General features: G+C 38.4%; 2 protein-coding genes across 2 annotated transcripts; one reads left to right on the forward strand and one right to left on the reverse strand.

Moving 5' to 3' along the window:
• Positions 1-527: 527 nt before the first annotated feature.
• LOC131549628 (CD27 antigen-like) lies at positions 528-3,659 on the reverse strand. Its single transcript, XM_058791967.1, has 8 exons — positions 3,642-3,659; positions 3,367-3,492; positions 2,889-2,988; positions 2,730-2,810; positions 2,563-2,631; positions 2,034-2,055; positions 1,832-1,941; positions 528-1,703 (listed from the first exon to the last, which is right to left on the reverse strand). The coding sequence occupies exons 2-8, from the start codon at positions 3,406-3,408 to the stop codon at positions 1,678-1,680; spliced, it is 450 nt and encodes a 149-aa protein (XP_058647950.1). The 5' UTR covers positions 3,409-3,492; positions 3,642-3,659; the 3' UTR covers positions 528-1,677.
• A 5,853-nt stretch (positions 3,660-9,512) lies between these two features.
• Positions 9,513-18,557, forward strand: LOC131549653 (uncharacterized). The gene is made up of 2 exons (XM_058792014.1): positions 9,513-9,628; positions 17,372-18,557. Exons 1-2 carry the CDS (start codon positions 9,532-9,534, stop codon positions 17,983-17,985), a joined length of 711 nt encoding a protein of 236 aa, XP_058647997.1. The 5' UTR covers positions 9,513-9,531; the 3' UTR covers positions 17,986-18,557.
• Positions 18,558-19,319: the final 762 nt, after the last annotated feature.

Here is a 19,319-nt window from a genome sequence, read left to right on the forward strand (position 1 = left end):
GTGCTTTTAGCAGACACTTTTATTCAAAGCAATTTGCAGTGCATTAATGCATTCAAGGCTGTAAACAATTAATTAATCCTTCAATACCTTGATTTGCTGCAAAATTCCTACCTCAATTGGCTGTTGAATACTCAATTCTTCATCATCATCTTTGATTAAATTGTGATTGCCATTGCTTGTTGTTTTTGTCAACTGTCAACTCTACAATAAACCAGTGCTTTTCAATTATTGTCATGGGGCCCACATAGCACTGAACATTTTGAATGTCATCCATATTTAACACTTGTTTAACATTAGCACAGCAGTCCATGAACTTAACTAAGTGTGTCAGAGAGAGACATACAAAATGTGCATTGCTGTGGCACCAAGACCAGGAATGAAAACAACTGTATCTCCTGTATTTCCTGCCTATGTGTGTATATATGCTTTCTATACAGCCATCATTTGTGCATTTTAGGACCCCTATTGCACTGCTATCTACAGTATACTCCACGACACACAAATAGAGACACATGAACACACAAGGACTGACTTAAAATAGAAAACTTTATGTTTGTCTTGGCAGTCATCAAATTCAGTCATCAACATTTAAAAGGCAATTTAAATAAGGTATTCTAGTCACAAACATGACACTGCATCAGAACAAATTTTGTTCATAAGGTATTGGGCTAAATCATTATAGATTCACAGTCACTTGTATTTAAAGTTCAAATCAAACATAAGACAGTTTGGTAAAACATTTAGCAATTTCGTGACAACATAATTAATACAAGGTGCAATTCCTAACATCCAATTGGTGCAAATAATATTTACATTTAGAGTGATAGGTCTGTGTTTGTTTTTCTGCTTGCAGAAAATAATATAAGTTTGTTAAAGTACAAATATCTGATACAAAAATACTATAGATACTATAGATACATTCCAATTTTTTTCTTTTCTTCTTAAAAAATAATATCAAATAAAAATAACCAACATCATGCAGCAGAAGCAGGTATGTTTGAATATAGATACATTTCTAAATATGACATCAATATAAACAGATGTTCACACACCTATATATATATATATATTTATTTATTTTTTTTTTTTTAAGGACCAATTCTCACTATTAACTAGTTGTTTATTAGCATGCATATCAAATATTTATTACTACTTAAAGCACATATTAACGTATTATTCTGCATGTCCATATTTTAGATCCCTTAATTCGACCCTATACAAAAACTTAACAACTACCTTACTAACTAGCAGCAAATTAGGAGTACATTGAGGCAAAAAAAAAACAAAACAAAACATTAGTTACTAGTTTACTACTCTTTTTAGAGCTGCTTTATAGCAGTATTGAATCTTGTTTGCATTACACTATTTTCCTGTTTAACTGTAAAGCTACTTTGACACAATCTGCATTGTATAAAGCACTATATAAATAAAGGTGATTTGACTTGAATAGTTAGTTAGAATTGGTCCTTAAAATAGTGTACCCCCCCCCCCCCCACACACACACAAAATAAAATAAAATAAAAACATATTTTAAATATTTTAAAATATTACAAATATTGTTTATTCTGAATACTGCAGTATTTCTTGCTGTTTTAATTAACCTTTGAATGATAATATACAGTATTTGATGCTGGCCTTTTTCCTGAGTTAAGATTTTCTTCAGACTCTCTGCATCTTTTATATGGAAATATGGAATGGTTCTCCTTAAAAAAAAAAAAAAAAAAAAGACAATCGACACACATTCAATCAACATTTCATTAATGTTTAAAGAGTGTTTATTTTAATGTTACAAAAGCATAAGTACAGCATGAAGAGAAAAATATTTGTTTACCTGCAGAGCTTCCATCAGATTCAGCAGATTTACTGATTCTGCAAAAGTAGCAGGCTGCCACGATCACAGCCAGCATGACAACAGCAGCTATCACAGACGAGCAACCATACCTGAGGATTTGTTTAATATTTTATTAGAAATTAAACTTGCCATGGATTTAGTTTTTGCAAAGCAAAGAGGATAATGAAAAAGATAAACTTACAAGGTTATCTGTTGCACTTTTCCTAAGGGGGAAGGGGGTTGTGATTAGCAAGAATGTATGCATAGTACACGAATACATGCAATTTGACAAATAGTCAAGTCACTTCATCTACAGTGTGGTTAAGGAATATGAAATTCAGTTCCTAAAGATTTGGTTTAGTGACAAACATATTTCAGCCAGAATTACTATTAGGTGATGTGTATCACTTCCATGATAAAAATGATGTGTATTAGGGTTTATGATTGCATGAGCCCACCCCTAAGCAGTTTAATAAAGAAGCTGATTGAAAGTCATGCAATAATAATTTTCACTTTATTGCCTACAGTGGGCAAACCTTATTATCTGAAAAAATATATTTCAAACTTTCTTGGGGGAACAGAATAGTGACAAATGTTTTTAGAATAAAAGCAAATGTTGTGTGAGCGGACGCAATAACATAACAGTTTGTACTAATGAAACATTTCAAGAGAAGGCATACGTCATAATGTTTGAAAAACTGACATAATTGCAAGGAAAGTGTAAGACTTACTGTGTATACGACTGGAACACTGTGTGTCTGAGAACTGCGTGCAATTGGAAACAGTTATCTCTCCATTTTCTATAGTTTGGGGGGAAAATAGTTTTATTGTTGTTAGAGCAATATAGCCTATTTCAATTATATTTGTTTAAACATTCATGAAATTAATTGTTGCATACTTTCACATCTGCGGCATGGATTACACAGCACACCAGTGTGGAGTCCGTGTGCTTCAGAGCAGTTGCGGGCAACATAATCACCTGTAGATTTGAATTGTATGATTATTTATTGATTCACAGTGGTATCCTTAATTTTCAGATTATCTCTGTGGAACTCACCTTCTTGGCAGTTAAGGCAGCACAGCGTTTCATGAACTTGGAAATGGTTCTCTGGGCATGTTGCTACACATAGAATACTGAAGGCAGCCACAAATATTGCCTGGAGATTTAATGAGAATACTTTTTTTTTCAGTGTAAGTCTCAAATTACATATGTCTAAATCAGGGATTGAAAAAAAATAAAAACATCTTGGAAACCAAAAACAGGAACAAAAATCCCTTTCAATCATTTCAGTGTGAAAAGATTGTATTTACATGCTTGTTACCGGTTAATAGTTGTATCATATATCGTTTCAATAATTTTTCTTTAAATCCAACAACTAAAGATTGTCTGAAAGTTCATATTTTATACTTTCTTCCGAAATATATTTATACTAAATTTACAATTTAGTAGTTGTAAATTGGCAAAATAGTTGACAATTACATTTTTAAAAAATGAGAAAGAAAAAGGTAAGAAACTTAAAAAAAGTAACACTTACCAAGACACGTTTGGTTTCTGGCTGGTTCATTGTAGGTTTCATTCTGTTTTCTGACAGTCCTTGATCCTCGACTCTCCGCTTTAAAACGGAGCACTGACGTGTTTAAGGAGTGGCCTCCAGGAGATTCTGTAAAACATTAATATTTTCTCTCATAACTTCAGGTGGTCAGAGATCGACCGTGTTTAACTAAAAGGTAGCTAGGTCTTGTTTATGATCTATATATACACTGTATATATATAAAACAGCAATTTTAAAGTTGAGACCTTGTTTCATACCAGATGTAACCTAATCTGTCTTGTCTGTCGGTGTGTTGTCAGTTTCCTCTTTGCTCCGCAGTGTAGTGTGAGAGCGGCATGGCTTTTTGGACATAGCAACAGTATCTAAGGAAGGTGGACTTTTGCGAAGGGTCAATTGCCTCTCAACATAATTCCTGTTAGACAAGATTTGTTTTTGTTGACAGATGCATAGCAACACTAATACTGGTTTAAATGTTACTATCACCATTTGAAGTTATATATTATCAGAGTGTTTAAAGCTTGTGTTTAAAATGTAAGAAGTGTGAATTTACAATATAAACTGAAGTTACGACTTTCTGCTGTTGCCTACAGCATATGAATGCCCCCACCAAAGTTTATAAACTATTGTACTTTTATCAAAGATTACATTTACATTTAGTCATTTAGCAGCACGTTCAAAAGTTTATGAAAGTGCACCTGAAAGTGTAACATCTGCATCTTATCACATAAGCTTAAATCTAAGTCATTTATATAGGATTAAAAAGAACTGTCCCAATTTACATGAATTCACCTTGATGTGAAATGTTTTAATGTGATTTTGTCTCTAAAATGCTTTGGCTGTGAGCTGCTTTGATATTGAGCAAAATATATGGGGGAATGACATGTACTTTGCCCTAATCGGCCCGCTTTTGGTTTGTAATCTCTTACGTAGAAACTCTTAACCCTATCCATGTAGTGCAAGTTACCATGGCAATGAACTCTTAAAGCTTAAAAAAACAGCCATCTTCTTAAACCTGAAAAACCAGTGTCTGCTCAAACTTGTACTTACCTGGGTAGCCACTGAAAACATTTTTATTACCGTATTGACCCGAATATAAGATGACCCTGATTATAAGAAGACACCCCTTTTTCCAGATGTACCTTTTGGAAAAAGGCTTTTTGAAAACCAAATCTTGTTTTTCCCCCCCTCTGTAAAACACATTTTTTCTTAAATTATTTTCATATTGCATATTTTTCCTATTTTAATTTTTGTTTTGAAAGAATGGTCAATATTGGTAAAATGTACCAACAATGGCACTGAAAAATATACACTTTTTGATATACCATAAAAATAACAGGTGTTACGGGGCTGACGAGACGTGAGACGTGCGGATCCATATGCAAGCTTTTATTGATAAGAGACGTGGTCATAACAGGCAGGGTCGAACAATGGCAGACAGGTATATCATAGGCAATGCAAAGAGTCATCTAAAACGGGCGTGGGTCAGACGACAGCGAACAGTATCCAAAGGGGCTAGACAAGAGAGGTAATCCAAAACGTAAGCAATAGTCCAGGCAGGGGAAAACACAATCCGAAACAGGCAAGACAAGGCAAGACTAGGAAAACTAACAGGGCTCTGTAGAGTAGCTAACAACTAGAACAGTGATAAATGCATACAATACTCGGCCATGACAGAGAGGAAGTCCAAGGCTTATGAAGCGTGTCTGATGGGATCAGCTGTGTAATCAGTGCAATGAGTGATTGGTGACAGCTGTGATCAGTACAATGGATGATGGGAATTGTAGTCCGATGAAATGCAACAGTAGTGCCGTGCAGTGCAAGAGTCCATGTGATCAGCGGGTGACCTCTGGTGGTGAGTGAACGGAAGTGCATGGACAAGATTCGTGACGACAGGTAGCCCATCTGAATTATATAATATCCATCTCATAGTAGCCTACCAAAATTGTATTAACATTAGAAGTGAAATCTTATTGTAGTCTTCAAATCTGGGTACTGTCTTATGTTGGAAGTTTGTTCCCATCAGACTAACATGACAGTCACGACATTACATATTTCGTTTTTGGCGCCACCGATTGTTGTGGGTGTATTATTGACATGTTTAAAGTCTAGACCCTGAATATAAGACGACCGCGTTTTTTCAGATGTATTTCCAAGAAAAAAACATCGTCTTATATTCTGGTCAATACGGTAAATAAACTCTTAAGAAAAATAAATCTAATTCTTTTTTTTTTTTTTTTTTAAATGCTGTAATCCCAGAGTTTCATTTAGCACATTGAATGCTGCTATTAATCATCCTGTCTTTAACTGTATTAATGTTTCTGTGCAAACTTTTTCTTAAACATTTTATTGACAAGATCGCTGCTACCAGATCTTCTATTCAGTTACTTGGTCATAATCCAACGACATTCTTTGCTGTCTTTCATCTGTTTGAGTGATAGGTATCTGTTTCTATTACCATCCTGGCAAAGGTTGTTGAACACCTGAAGCCTTCTACTAGTCGCCACAACATTATTCCAACTCGTATTTTTAAATTTAGTTTCTTGATTTTAATAAATTGCTGCTTGGTTTCAGGCTCTGTGCCAGCCTATTTTAAACATGCTCTAGTGCAGTCTCTGATTAAGTGATGTAATTTGGATCATACAGATTTAGAAATTTTGACCGATTTCAAAAATGCCTTTACTCTCTAAAGTTGTAGAGAAGGTAGTTTTTATTCAATTATAAACGTCTTAATAAAAAAATAATAATAATTATAATAATTATAATAATCACAATAATCGTTGATTCTAGGGCTTCTGCAATCTTAGTTTTATTCGATCTTAGTGTGGTGTTTGATACTGCATAGATCACAACATCCTGGTTTCTCATCTGGAACACCATGTTGGAGTTCAAGGGGTGGCCCTTCAGTAGTTCAAGTCCAGTGTTGGGGGTCAGATTGGTAATCAGATTACTTTATTTTGAGTAACTATTAAAGTAATGCAATACTTTTTAATTTAGAAGGAAATATCTGAGTTACTTTTTCAAATAAGTAACTCCAGTTACTTTGTTTCCAGTGTCTTAACTAACAGCTCTCGTGTTGCCATGTTGAGAGAAATCGAGAGTAAGTGCAGAGGTGTTCTGTGCGTTGTGTGAACATGGAGCTTACTGTAGTTCTAGACTAAATGTCAACATGCATTTACTCATCTCACCTGCACAAAAACAGATTCAGTATTCCTCAAAATGAATAAAAAAAGTCAAATACAAACTCAGAATATTATACAAACCTGCAATAATTAAATATGTTAAATAAGACAAATATCATTTATGTATTTAATCCCATTTTATTAACCAATGTCTTTGCAGCAACTAGAGTTGGTATTGAAGCAATCATTGAAACAATCACCATATTGATTAGTGTATTGATTATGGTTATAGCCATACCTCATATTTTTGAATAAAATATCACACACTTTACCAAGTCTCACCTCTAAACCCTTTACCCAGAGTGCAACACCATGAGTAAACCTCTACCTTCCATCCATCTATGAACCAATAATGGTGCCCCAGTACCTCTTAACAAATGGCTTCTTCATGATGCCGCACTCTGGAGGAGGTTGGAGACAAACATCTCTCCCCACAGTTGACTAGAGAAGAGTAAAAGACTCTGCCTCCCTACCTATAAACATTCTAAACTCTATTGGTGTTAAACAACATGTGTCAGGACCTACTCATTGTCGAAATCATACTCTAGATTTAATACTGTCACATGGAATTGATGTCAGTGGCATTGAAATTTTGCAGGCATCAGAATAATCTTCTACACTGGATAAAGCCACGCATCACATCACATTCTTCTTCTGAGGTAAATTCTGATTTATGCATCTCAGCGCATCTTCTTCTGAGGTAAATACAAAGCTTATTCCTCTCAGTGCATCTTCTTCTAAAGTTTTGGGTTAATCCTCTCAGCACGTCCTTTTCCAGAAATGAAAAGTAGCTGAGATTAAGTGGTTTTGTGTACGGAGGTGATGTGGGCGTTTACATGTTTGTGCATCTCACATGGCTAATTATTATATAAAGAGCCGCGCTCGGCTCGTGATCACATTAGAGATAATGAGGTCAGATGGGAAAGACTGGACATCATGTTGGTTTCATACTGATTACTTCATCAGAGAATATTTGCTTTCGATAGAATATTTGCTTACTGCATTTAAAAGTAGCCACTTCAAGCTTTCTATAGATATATTTCTCATGTCTGTGTGTCAAGTATTTGCTGAGTTTTGGTTCTTTTTTGTGATGTGTTTCAAACAGATATTCTCAGAAACCAAGACGGCTAAAAGTGCACCCTTTTTATTTTTTTATAAGAATAGTCACAGAAGCAAGGGTCAGAGTCCAGGGTAGGCCATGAGAATCGCATCTACAATCCAGTCGGAGATTCTCTGTTTGGAGAAAGCCTTCCCCTTCTGCTGTCCTCCAAAGCAGAAAAGAGCTGTTCAGACCATCTGAAACTCTGTGTGCACTCCAAATAGATGCACAGGGCACACACGGGCACAACAGAGACAGGTCTGGGTCTCTCTTGTCAGAAGGGACAGCTTGAAGGGTAAACACTTGGCCTCTAAAGGAAGTAGTGTTATCTTCAGGCACATATCCATGTCGGGATGTCAGGACAATGTGAGATGTCTGCACAAAGAGGCTTACTGAGAGAAACATATACTTGTGTAGATCCCTGGGCAGCTGTGTGCCAGTGTGCCCATGCCGAGGGGAGCATCGTTCAGGGAATACAACAGTGGGCAATGGGAGGATTCTCACGAGGCAAACAGATCTATCTATGCCTGGCTGAATTGACTCCAAATCAGCTGAAGTATCTGGGGATGGAGTCTCCGCTCGACCCAGAACATAACCTGTCATGAGAGTGACTCCGCTGTGCAATTGAGGTCACCCAGAATGTGAGTGCCTGCAGAGACCTGAGTTGAGAAACTTGAGTAAAGATGTTACGGGAGCAAACACCACCCTGGTGGTTAACATAAGCTACCATCGCTGTGTTGTCCATCTGGACTAACACATGCTTGCATTGAATCAACAATTGAAACCTCCTCAAGGCCAGAAGCACAGTCAACAACTCCAGGGAAATTAAATGCCAGTGCAGACAAGGACCTGTCCAGGTGCACACAGCACCTCAGCCTGAAAAGCATCCATTGACACAACGATGTGTGCGGGCACTTGTTTTAAGGTCTGTAGAAACGCAAGATCCTTCCAAGGGCTGAATGCATGGCAACACTCCAATAAGATGACCTTATGGTGCGTGCCACAGTGCCGTGTCCATTTCGGGACTTATGCATGAAGCCAGTAATGAAGTAGTCTCATATGCATCAACCCCAGTGTTGTGACTGCGGCTGAGGATGCCATATGCCCCAGAAGCCTCTGAAAGTTTGAGAGGGACCGCTATTTTGTACTTGACATCTTCAATCAATTCCTCACTGAATGAGCATGATTCTCTGAGAAACATGCTGTCATGGTAACCGAGTCCAGTTCTACACCATGAAAAGAGGTGCTCTGCTAAAGGGAGAGTTTACTATTTTCCTAGTTGACCCGAAGTCTCGGGCAGGATAAGTGCTCAAGCACCAGGTGCCTGTGTGTGCAAACAAACTCTCGAGAGTGAGCCAGATTTAGCCAATCATTGAGGTTGTTGTGAATGTGGATGCAAGGGCAGCCTCTGCAACTTTGGTAAAAACACAAGGAGACAGGGACAGTCCGAAGGGGAGAACCTTGTACTGATAAGCCTGTCCTCTGAAGGCAAACAGAGGAAATGGCCTGTGCCTTGGAAGGATCAAGACATGAAAGTACGCATCCTTCAGGTCTATAGCTGCAAACCAATCCTGGCCCCTCACGCATGTTAGCATGTGTTTCAAGGTCAGCATCTTGAACAGGAGCCTGTGAAGGGCCTGGTCCAGTACTCTTAAATCCAATATCGGTAAGGGCTGTAAAACCCTTTCTTCATCTCGGCTGGGGGGACAGGCTCTATTGCTTCCTTTGCCAGAAAAAGAGCAATCTCTGCTCAAAGGACCACAGCATTCTCTCCTTTTACAGAGGTAAACAGAATGCCAATGAAATTTGGCAGGTGCCTGGTAAACTGAAATGCGTAGCTGAGTTGAATGGTTCTGAGCACCCAGTGGGATGGACTGGGGAGCGCTATCCAAGCACTATCCAAGACACCACGCCAATGGCCTCAGTGGAACTACAGTCGATGTACAAATTTATTTAAATAGCACAGGTATTATTCATTATTTTATTCATTTGATTTGTACTTAAGTTGCTGTCTGTTCACTCTATAGTTGTCTGGTATTGATCATGGGTGTATCCGAAATCGCCCCTATACCCTCATTCACTATCCCCTACATTAGATCACTATTTCAGTTCACTTGAAGGAATGAATGAAAACGAGTGAGTGAGTGCACCGGAAGGCCTGCCACTTTTGCATAGTTTGTGCTTGCTGTTTAATACTCATTTGAAACTCAGCTCCAGTAGTAAGATTAAAGGATTTATCTTGAACTGTGTCATGGAAATTGTGTATAAACCCTGGTTAAATAATTTAATAATCAATTTACAATGAATTTGTACCTGTGCTATTATGCTGTACGCCGTGGATGAGCGTTTTGTAAAATGAATGGATGGATGATTCAGGTGCTGGCGCCATCTTCTGGCAAGACACGTGAATTCATTTGGTGCGTGACTCTCACAGTGCATTATGGGTATTCTCTAGCTGTTGAGCGTGCACCAGTTGTACACTTGTTTTGCATTGTGGGATTGAATGAGTGCACTCGAGAACATCCACTATGGTTTCAGTCAACTACAAATGGCTGTCCCCTCAAATAGTGCCCTATTTAAGGGTATAGGGGGCTATTTTGGCTATATATATTATATATAAAATACAAAGCTGCATATGTGATGCACATCGGTTATGCTCATGTAACGAGTTATAATGAATAGTGAATACAGTTTGAATGTAACACATTGCTTTTTCACTAAAATATTGTATTATGGGTTTATTTGTTTTGTATTATTGATTTATTTCTGTTTTTCTTTGAGCAATATTTGTTGATTCTGCTGTTCACTGTTTAGAGACTTTTATTTAGAAAATTTCTCCTGGCGCTCTACTAACGTGATTTTCAAGTGAGTGCTCGCATTGTATATGCTGGGGAGAGGTAAGCGTTTGTCAGAGCTCTTCATTTTATGAGTGAATTAAGTTTGCAAAGTGTATAAATCGACTAAATATTCTATTGTAAATGGTACAGAGACTATATGCAGTGTTCTGTTATAAGTTTTATGCACGAGTGGTTTAAGAATGTGAAGTTATATCGTGTGGGCCGTATGATATGCTATTGGCATGGTTTTGAGTCAGTAATTGGCTAACAAATATTATATCATACAGGGATGTCTTTATGGAATGCCCATGAAAGAGAGACTTTATTCATGTTAATCAACAGGTATTTCACTCTTATTGTTTATTTTCCGCTATATTCTTGAAATTTTGCAGCAGAGCGATGATATCTCAGATCATTATCTAATCTCCTGTATATTCCATATAGCTAAAGCTGTAAAGCCAACTCCTTGTTACAAATATGGTATAACCATCACTTCTACCACAAAAGACTGCTTTATAAATAATCTTCCTGACTTATCTCAGTTCCTCAGCATATCCAATAGCTCAGAACAACTTGATGATGTAACAGAAACTGTGGACTCTCTCTTCTCTAGCGCTTTAGATACGGTTGCTCCTTTACGCTTAAGGAAGATTAAGGATAAGAGTCCAACACTGTGGTACAATGAGCACACTCGCGCCCTAAAGAGAGCAGCCCGGAAAATGGAGCGCAGCTGGAGGAAAACAAAACTAGAGGTATTTCGTATAGCTTGGCGGGAAAGTACCCTATCCTACAGAAAAGCATTAAAAACTGCTAGATCTGATTACTTTTCGTCTCTTCTAGAAAACAAACATAACCCCCGGTATTTATTCAATACAGTGACTAAATTAATGAAAAATAAAGCATCAACTGGTGTTGGCATTTCCCAACAGCACAGCAGTAATGACTTTATGAATTACTTTACTTCCAAGATCGATACTATCAGAGATAAAATTGTAACCATGCAGCGGTCAGCTACAGTATTGCATCAGATAGTGCACTATAGATCCCCTGAGGAACAATTCCACTCATTCTCTACTGTAGGAGAGGAAGAATTGTATAAACTTGTTAAATCATCTAAACCAATAACATGTATGTTAGAACCTTTTCCATCTAAACTACTAAAAGAGCTGCTTCCAGAAGTCATAGATCCTCTTTTGGCTATTATTAATTCATCATTGTCATTAGGATATGTTCCCAAAACCTTCAAATTGGCTGTTATTAAGCCTCTCATTAAAAAAACACAACTTGACCCCAAAGATCTAGTTAATTACAGACCGATCTCGAATCTCCCTTTTTTGTCAAAGATACTAGAAAAGGTAATATCCTCACAATTATATTCCTTCTTAGAGAAAAATAGTATCTGTGAGGAATTCCAGTCAGGATTTAGACCGTTTCATAGCACTGAGACTGCTCTCATTAGAGTTACAAATGACCTGCTTCTATCATCTGATCGTGGTTGTATCTCTTTATTAGTTCTACTGGATCTTAGCGCTGCGTTCGACACTATCGACCACAACATTCTTTTGAATAGACTACAAAACTTTGTTGGCATTAGTGGAATTGCATTAGCATGGTTCAAATCATACTTATCTGACCGCCGTCAGTTCGTAGCAGTGAATGAAGAGCAGGAGCGTGGGAACAGGGGGTGCTGAGGGTGCTGCAGCACCCCCTGTTTTTTTTCTGTGGGCAATTGTTTAACTGTTGGGAATAAATAAATAAATGTATGTATATTATTAAATACTGTATATTTATACTGGAATATTTGGGATATTTATATGAAAAGAGATTTGATTATATTTGAGTTTTGAGTTATTCAATAATTCAAATCAAATCAAGATGTGTATTATTAACCAATCAGATTTGTTGTTGCGATTACAACCCGGAACTAAGGTTACCTTGAAGGACATAATTTCAGTTAGACACACGAAGCGCAATGTGAATTTGAGCATGTCGCAAAAGAGAATTTACAGCGTCAGCAGAAGATGGAGCTGCTAACACCGCTGTCAATGTAGGCCTACTTGTGGACCCTTTTCAGCCAAATGATTTTAACTTTCCATCCAGACGTTTTGGGACTGAAAGCTTCGCAAGATCATTCAACTCCGGTTGGTTTCAACGGTGGAAATGGCTTCATTATGTAAAAGAAACGGATAAAGCATTGTGCTTTACATGTTGCTCTGCTGTTGCAAAGAAGCTAATTATTGAGGACCGTACAAAAGCTGACATCACATTTGTGAAAGGAGGTTTTAGAAATTGGCGAAAGGCTGTGGAAAAATTTAGAGAGCATGAAAGATCAAAATCTATGAACAAGATTGCAGCGTTAAGCAGCACACCAATTAATGCTCTGATGTCTGATATTGTGGCAAAAGAACAAAAAACTGCTCGGATGGTTCTGGAGCTGGCTTTCAGGTCAATCAAATTTTTAGCCCGCGAAGGGCTACCTCTGAGAGACCATTCCCATCGTGACGGAGTGTTATGGCAACTTATGCTGGAACGCACATATTCACTTGCCGAAGCCCGCGAGTGGCTGCTCAGAAAGGACAATTGGATGTCAGATACGGTGCAAAATGAAATACTTGAACGCTTTGCACACGCTGTTCAGCGCAAGATAGTAGCTGGGGCATCTGACTCTCATTATACTACGGGCTGACTGCTGACGGAACAATGGACACTACGTCATCTGAACAGTTCTCTTGTCATTTGTACTATATGGATCCAAACCTTTCCCAGCAGAGTGTATTTTTGGAATTTTATAATCCACCTGACACAACATCTGAAACTCTCTTTCTTTGCATTAAGGATCTTCTGTCGACTGAACCTTCCTTTAGAAAAACTCCAAGGCTACTGTTTTGATGGGGCCAGTAATATGTCTGGTCGATTCTCTGGAGTTCAAGTACGACTTAAGGAGGTTTGCCCTGGTTCATTATATGTACACTGCTGCAACCATGCTCTTGACCTGGCGCTGCAAGAGGTAGCACGTGATGTGCGTCTTGTAGCAGATGCACTCAACTTTGTGCAGAGCATCGATACACTCATCAGAGAGTCAGCCAAACGCCAAAACCTGTACCAGTCTTTTTTTGGTGATGAAGATGTTGTGTGCAATGTTCTTGGGCTGTGTCCAACACGGTGGTGTGTGAGGACAAAAGCAATATCAAGGATTTGCCATGCCTATGGCCCACCTTTGGAAACACTATTCATACTGCAGCAGGATCCAGGTGTTCGTGGTGAGATATTATCAGGAGACATGGTGTTAGCTTTCACTGTTATGCTGATGATACTCAGCTCTATATTTCTTCGTGGCCCGGTGAAACACACCAAATTGAGAAACTAACAGAATGCATAGTCAATATAAAAAAACTGGATTACGAGTAATTTCTTACTACTAAATTCTGAAAAATTTAAAACATTTACATGTGGGACCTAAAAACCCCACATGTAATAACCTAGAACACTATCTAACACTTGACGGCTGCTCTGTCAATTCTTTTTCATCAGTTAGGAACCTAGGTGTGCTGTTTGATAGCAATCTTTAATTTGAAAGTCATGTTTCTAGAATCTGTAAAACTGCGTTTTTCCATCTCAAAAACATATCTAAATTGCGACCTATGCTCTCAACGTCAAATGCAGAAATACTAATTCATGCGTTTATGACCTCAAGGTTAGACCATTGTAATGCTTTATTGGGTGGTTGTTCTGGACACTTGATCAACAAACTACAGTTGGTCCAAAATGCAGCAGCTAGAGTCCTTACTAGAACCAGGAAGTATGACCATATTAGCCCGGTTCTGTCAACACTGCACTGGCTCCCTATCAAACATTGGATAGATTTTAAAATCTTGTTAATTACTTATAAAGCCCTGAATGGCTTAGCTCCTCAGTACTTGAGCGAGCTCTTATCACATTATAGTCCTCCACGTCCAATGCGTACTCAAAACTCTGGCCGTTTGATAATACCTAGAATATCAAAATCAACTGCGGGCGGCAGATCCTATTCCTATTTAGCACCCAAACTCTGGAACAATCTACCTAACACTGTTCGGGAGGCAGACACACTCTGTCAGTTTAAATCTAGATTAAAGACACATCTCTTTAACCTGGCTTACACATAACACACTAATACGCTTCTATTATTCAAATCCGCTAAAGGATTGTTAGGCTGCATTAATTAGATCAACTGGAACCTGGAACATTCCCCATAACACACAATGTACTCGTTTACATCGTAAAAAGAATGGCATCTACGCTAATATTTGTCTTTCTTTCTTACTCTGTTTCTCAGTCCGTATCCGATCAGATGGTGGATCAGCACCAAGAGATGATGTATGTGGCACTGATCGTCAGCGGAGAGCCCCTGAGACATAAATTTTAATTATAATAAACAAATATATATTATAAAAATACACAGAGAAACAATAAATGCATTAAACTATGCATTACAATTATAGCAAATGAATAAATCATATAAATGAAAAACTTCAAATAATGAATAAAACACAAATATAACAAATACATTAAAATATAAATTAAAATGCTCCATCGGGACAAGACCACAGGAATCAGGTAAGCCCTTTACACAATCTGACATGGCTGGGGTTGGAATTGAACTGCGGGCTTCGTCTGGCCAGAGGAGAACTGGCCCCCCGACTGAGCCTGGTTTCTCCCAAGTGTGGCAATAAGTGGTCAGGTAGGGGAAGTTACCAATAATAATAATAAGAAGAAGAATCCTATAATCGACTACGCCACCTGGAACAGCCCCATATAAGGGCATACAGGTTCGTTGCCAAAAACAGGGTGAGCATAAGAATATAAACAAGAATCAGTTTATTCAAACAATTAATAGAAACAGTCAGTCAATACAATACAATACACAAGGTCTCAAATCACGTCACAATACCAGTAACATACAAAATGATTAAGTGGAGATAATCTAGTAAAGACAGAGGTGGCCAACAGAGACCCTCAAATTTCTACCCCACACTCAATACCCATGACACACACTCTTGTGAAAAAGGCAAAATGTTAAGCACAACACTCCATGTGGACACACCATTACAGGGTACCATGGCAAACCCCTCCCACTTTGAAGACCTAAATCCACACACAAAACAATACAAAAAGACGCACACAAATCAAGTCAAATTCAATAACAGTTTACACAAACACCAAAGCACAAACAAACACAGCCACTGGCACGGAGGAGGGGAATACAATTGCAAAGAGAAGCCAGATTACAGAAACTTAGCCTGCCAGCTAACTCACATGCAGACCAGCGCAATCCAGTGCCAGTGCTTCAAACAGAAATAAAACAAAATGGACCCAGGTGAGTTCCAGACAAAACGGTTTAAACTATAACACCACAAAGACAAAACAGAGCAGCAGTGCAGTCAGTTACTCGAAGGTCGTTAGGCTTCAATTAAGATCACTGGAAACCCCTGGACGTGCAATCAACCTGCCTGTCATTGAACAGAAAATGTTACTCATAGTGAAGTACGAACACTGATTGGTTCACCTGGTTGGATGACACCAGCCAATCATACCGGGGCTATACCTCACTCTGCTACACAAGGTTTTTTTCTCCATTCTGTCACAAAGGGAGTTTTGGTTCCTTGCCGCTGTCGCCTCTGGCTTGCTCAGTTGGGGACACTTAATTTCTAGCGATTATCGTCAATTTGGTTGCACAAATTCTATTTAAACTAAACTGAGCTAGACAATTACATTTCTGAATTCAATAATGAAATGCCTTTAACTGAAAATTTAGAAAATTGAGTGTTTAATCTTATCATTATACATTACTAACACTCTATCCTCCAATTTGATACTGTTAAGAGGGATGTCTTTATGGAATGCCCATGAGAGAGAGGTATGAACTTTATTAATGTTAATCAACAGACGGAGTGAAGTTAATGCTGGGCGTGGCTGTCAATAAAACTCTTTTTGGTGAACAGAAGTGAAAGTGTCCTGGGCCTTCTTACACACAACACATGATGGTAGCAGCGGTCAGCAAGGGACCAGTTACATTGGTGCCGTGACCCGGATGAAGATTTGCTTCATGATCTACGTCAGTTGGGTCACCGAGGGACACTGCTTTGAGGTTCACGGTTTTGTGAGTGAAGAACTGTGAGAGTACAAAAAAACATTTGGGATTTTTCATAATGACTGGTGCATTTCCTCTTTAAGTGATTATTATTCTCGGATTGATACTTTCTGATAGCGTTTATTCTATTTGGACATTTATCTTCTGTTGGATTTATTTTGTGTATGAAACTGAACATAGCATTTAGTTTAAACGGAGATGAATTTGATGAAACAATGACTGGGTTGGGTATTGGTAGGGGGAAAATTTTTGGTGAAACTCCAGTCGCTCCAATTGAAAGAGAAAGTAGAGTAAACGGAATGCCTCATGTGTTGTATCCAATCCAGCAGCTGACACTTTGCCCTTAGCTGTTCCAGACATAAATGATCCAAACTGGCAAGGGTTGATAGCACATCTCGCTCAACAAGTTGGTCAGACAATGTTAGCATCTCAAAGGGAAGCTGGTTATGGGGAAGGAGAGAATAGAGGTGCACAAACACATGGGTTAGATACCATAAGACATTTTCAGACATACCTTCACTTAACTTGACTAGAGTGAGGTTGGTCATGCAACAGCAAGAGATTTTAAGCAGATTGATGGGTAAAGCTAAAGATGTTGTCAGAGTTACTCTTCGCTGTAATTCAGCTTTAAACCCAGTTGAGAACCCAAAGGTTATCATGGACATTCTGAAACAACATTTTAGTGATGTCAATTATTCATGTATGCCCTTGGCTGACTTCTATGGCACTGTTCCATTAACAGGAGAAGGTCCTAATGAGTACTGGGTGCAGCTGAATAAAGCAGTGGATCTTGCGGAGGAAGCATTAAAGAGACTTGGAAGACGAATGGAGGATCTGTGTCAAGAAGCGGCCATGATGTTCGTGAAGTACTGCCCTGACTCCATTCATGCTTCAGTGTTCCGTTTCAAAGCTCCAGAAAAATGGACTGCACAAGAGATACAAGAACAGCTTGGCAGGTACCAAACAGAGTTGAAAGAGCAGATGTCAACGAAGTCGAAGCGGCATACTACTTCAAGACACGTCACTGCTCATGTTCAGACATCCCACAAGGTTGATGAAGTGGAGTGTAGTCGAATCAGCACTGTACACACTATAGAGAGTGATGACAATTGTATGAGAACTCTGATTAATCTTCTTGATCGTGCGCTGTCTCAAAATGTCCAAATGCCATCTCACCAGCCCCAAGGCAAGCTCTGTAGAGTATGCAGATCTCCAGAGCACTCCACTTTAACACACTGTCAGCGAGAACATCTGTGCTTTGCATGCTTTCAGCCTGGGCATAGTAAGAGAGACTGTACAAGTGACAGGTTGAGACCTGGTCCGGAACCATTCAGGGGCTCTTCAGGTTTAAACTAGATGGCTCACGTTTGGAAGGGGGATGTGTGGGCACGAGTGAAGAACCTCTAGAGAGTGTTGATCTTCATCAGTTTTATGAAAATGCATGTGCACAGGCTCCCACTGGAACCAAAGTGATAGCACAAAATGTCCAGGCAGTTGAGGCATTTGATGAATTGTTCTATGCGCCAGTCAGTGTAAATAATGTGTTTTCTATGAAAGGAATGCTTGATACAGGGTCCAGGATATTTGTATGGGATTTTCTTGAGTTAATGTGTACATCTGCTAATTTTTGCAGTGATATAAAAGGCTATAAATAGCAGATTTTAACAACAGTAAACGACCAAATTACACATGTGATCGCAAAAGGAAGTTATTACAACCACTCGATGGTGGTTTGAAGTGAGTTCTGAGTAAAAGTGTACTATTAATCTCATAAATTGTCTTATGTGGCATGATGCTAATATTAGCTCTAATGCACCTGCAGAACAGGTCCAATTCTTCTTCATAATGCATTTTGTCATAATACTTCATGTAAGGTCGCAAGAAATGTTTTGTTGTATTTATTTAGAAATACTTTTGATAATAGTTGGGTAAATGTATACTGGGATTGAAGCGATGTGGCTTGGTAAATGTTTTATTGTCAGTATAAAAGCTGATAATGGCTGAATAAAAACAAAAGAATAATGATAAAAGAATAATAAGGATTATGTCTCAAACCTGGCGGAAGTGTGAAAGGTTCTGTTTCCTTAAACTAGTTTGTCATGCATTTCTTTATTTCAACACATTTACAGGTAAATCCTAGTATTTTAAATTTGTGATTAATCATGATTAATCACAGTCCATGACTGTGATTAACACGATTAAAGTTTTTAATCGATTGACAGCACTAATATATATATATACATAAGCAATAAGGTACTCAAGGCCTTGCTGTATCGTTAATAAATCACAGCTGAAGGGCGTTGCTAGGCACGATGCGAAGCGAAGCGGAGTGCCTGCAACCCCTTCAGCCATGATTTATTCACGATACAGCAAGGCCTCAAGTACCTTATTGCTTTTATAAAATGGTTACCACACAGTAAAAAATATTAAAACCCAAAATGTATGTATTGAAATATTACTTTTTTGAAGCAAGTTTGTTAAATGTTGTCCTTCCGCTAAAAAAAAAAAATAGTTCCTGACAGCAACAGTAAACGGCAAGAGAATGTTCCAAACATGCCTCATCATCTAATGGAGCTTAAATAAAATCAGAGAATAGGCGCATCTACATATTGTGACGAGTCGGTTGCCCTCCCCCTTATTGTCATCACCACCCCATCCCTTATTCGCTGCCCTTCACTAGGCTCCTGACG

The sequence above is a fragment of the Onychostoma macrolepis genome, chromosome 11 (genome assembly GCF_012432095.1).
Source record: "Onychostoma macrolepis isolate SWU-2019 chromosome 11, ASM1243209v1, whole genome shotgun sequence".
NCBI classification, from domain to species: Eukaryota; Metazoa; Chordata; class Actinopteri; order Cypriniformes; family Cyprinidae; genus Onychostoma; species Onychostoma macrolepis.

Coding starts and splice junctions, on each gene's coding strand:
- LOC131549628 (XM_058791967.1), bottom strand. CDS start 3,408: ATGAAACCTACAATGAACCAGCCAGAAACCAAACGTGTCTTG. Junction 2,989..3,366: donor CAGAAACCAAACGTGTCTTG/GTAAGTGTTACT, acceptor TTAAATCTCCAG/GCAATATTTGTGGCTGCCTT. Junction 2,056..2,562: donor GTGTTCCAGTCGTATACACA/GTAAGTCTTACA, acceptor CTTCCCCCTTAG/GAAAAGTGCAACAGATAACC.
- LOC131549653 (XM_058792014.1), top strand. CDS start 9,532: ATGGACTGGGGAGCGCTATCCAAGCACTATCCAAGACACCACGCCAAT. Junction 9,629..17,371: donor AATTTATTTAAATAGCACAG/GTATTATTCATT, acceptor TTCCATTAACAG/GAGAAGGTCCTAATGAGTAC.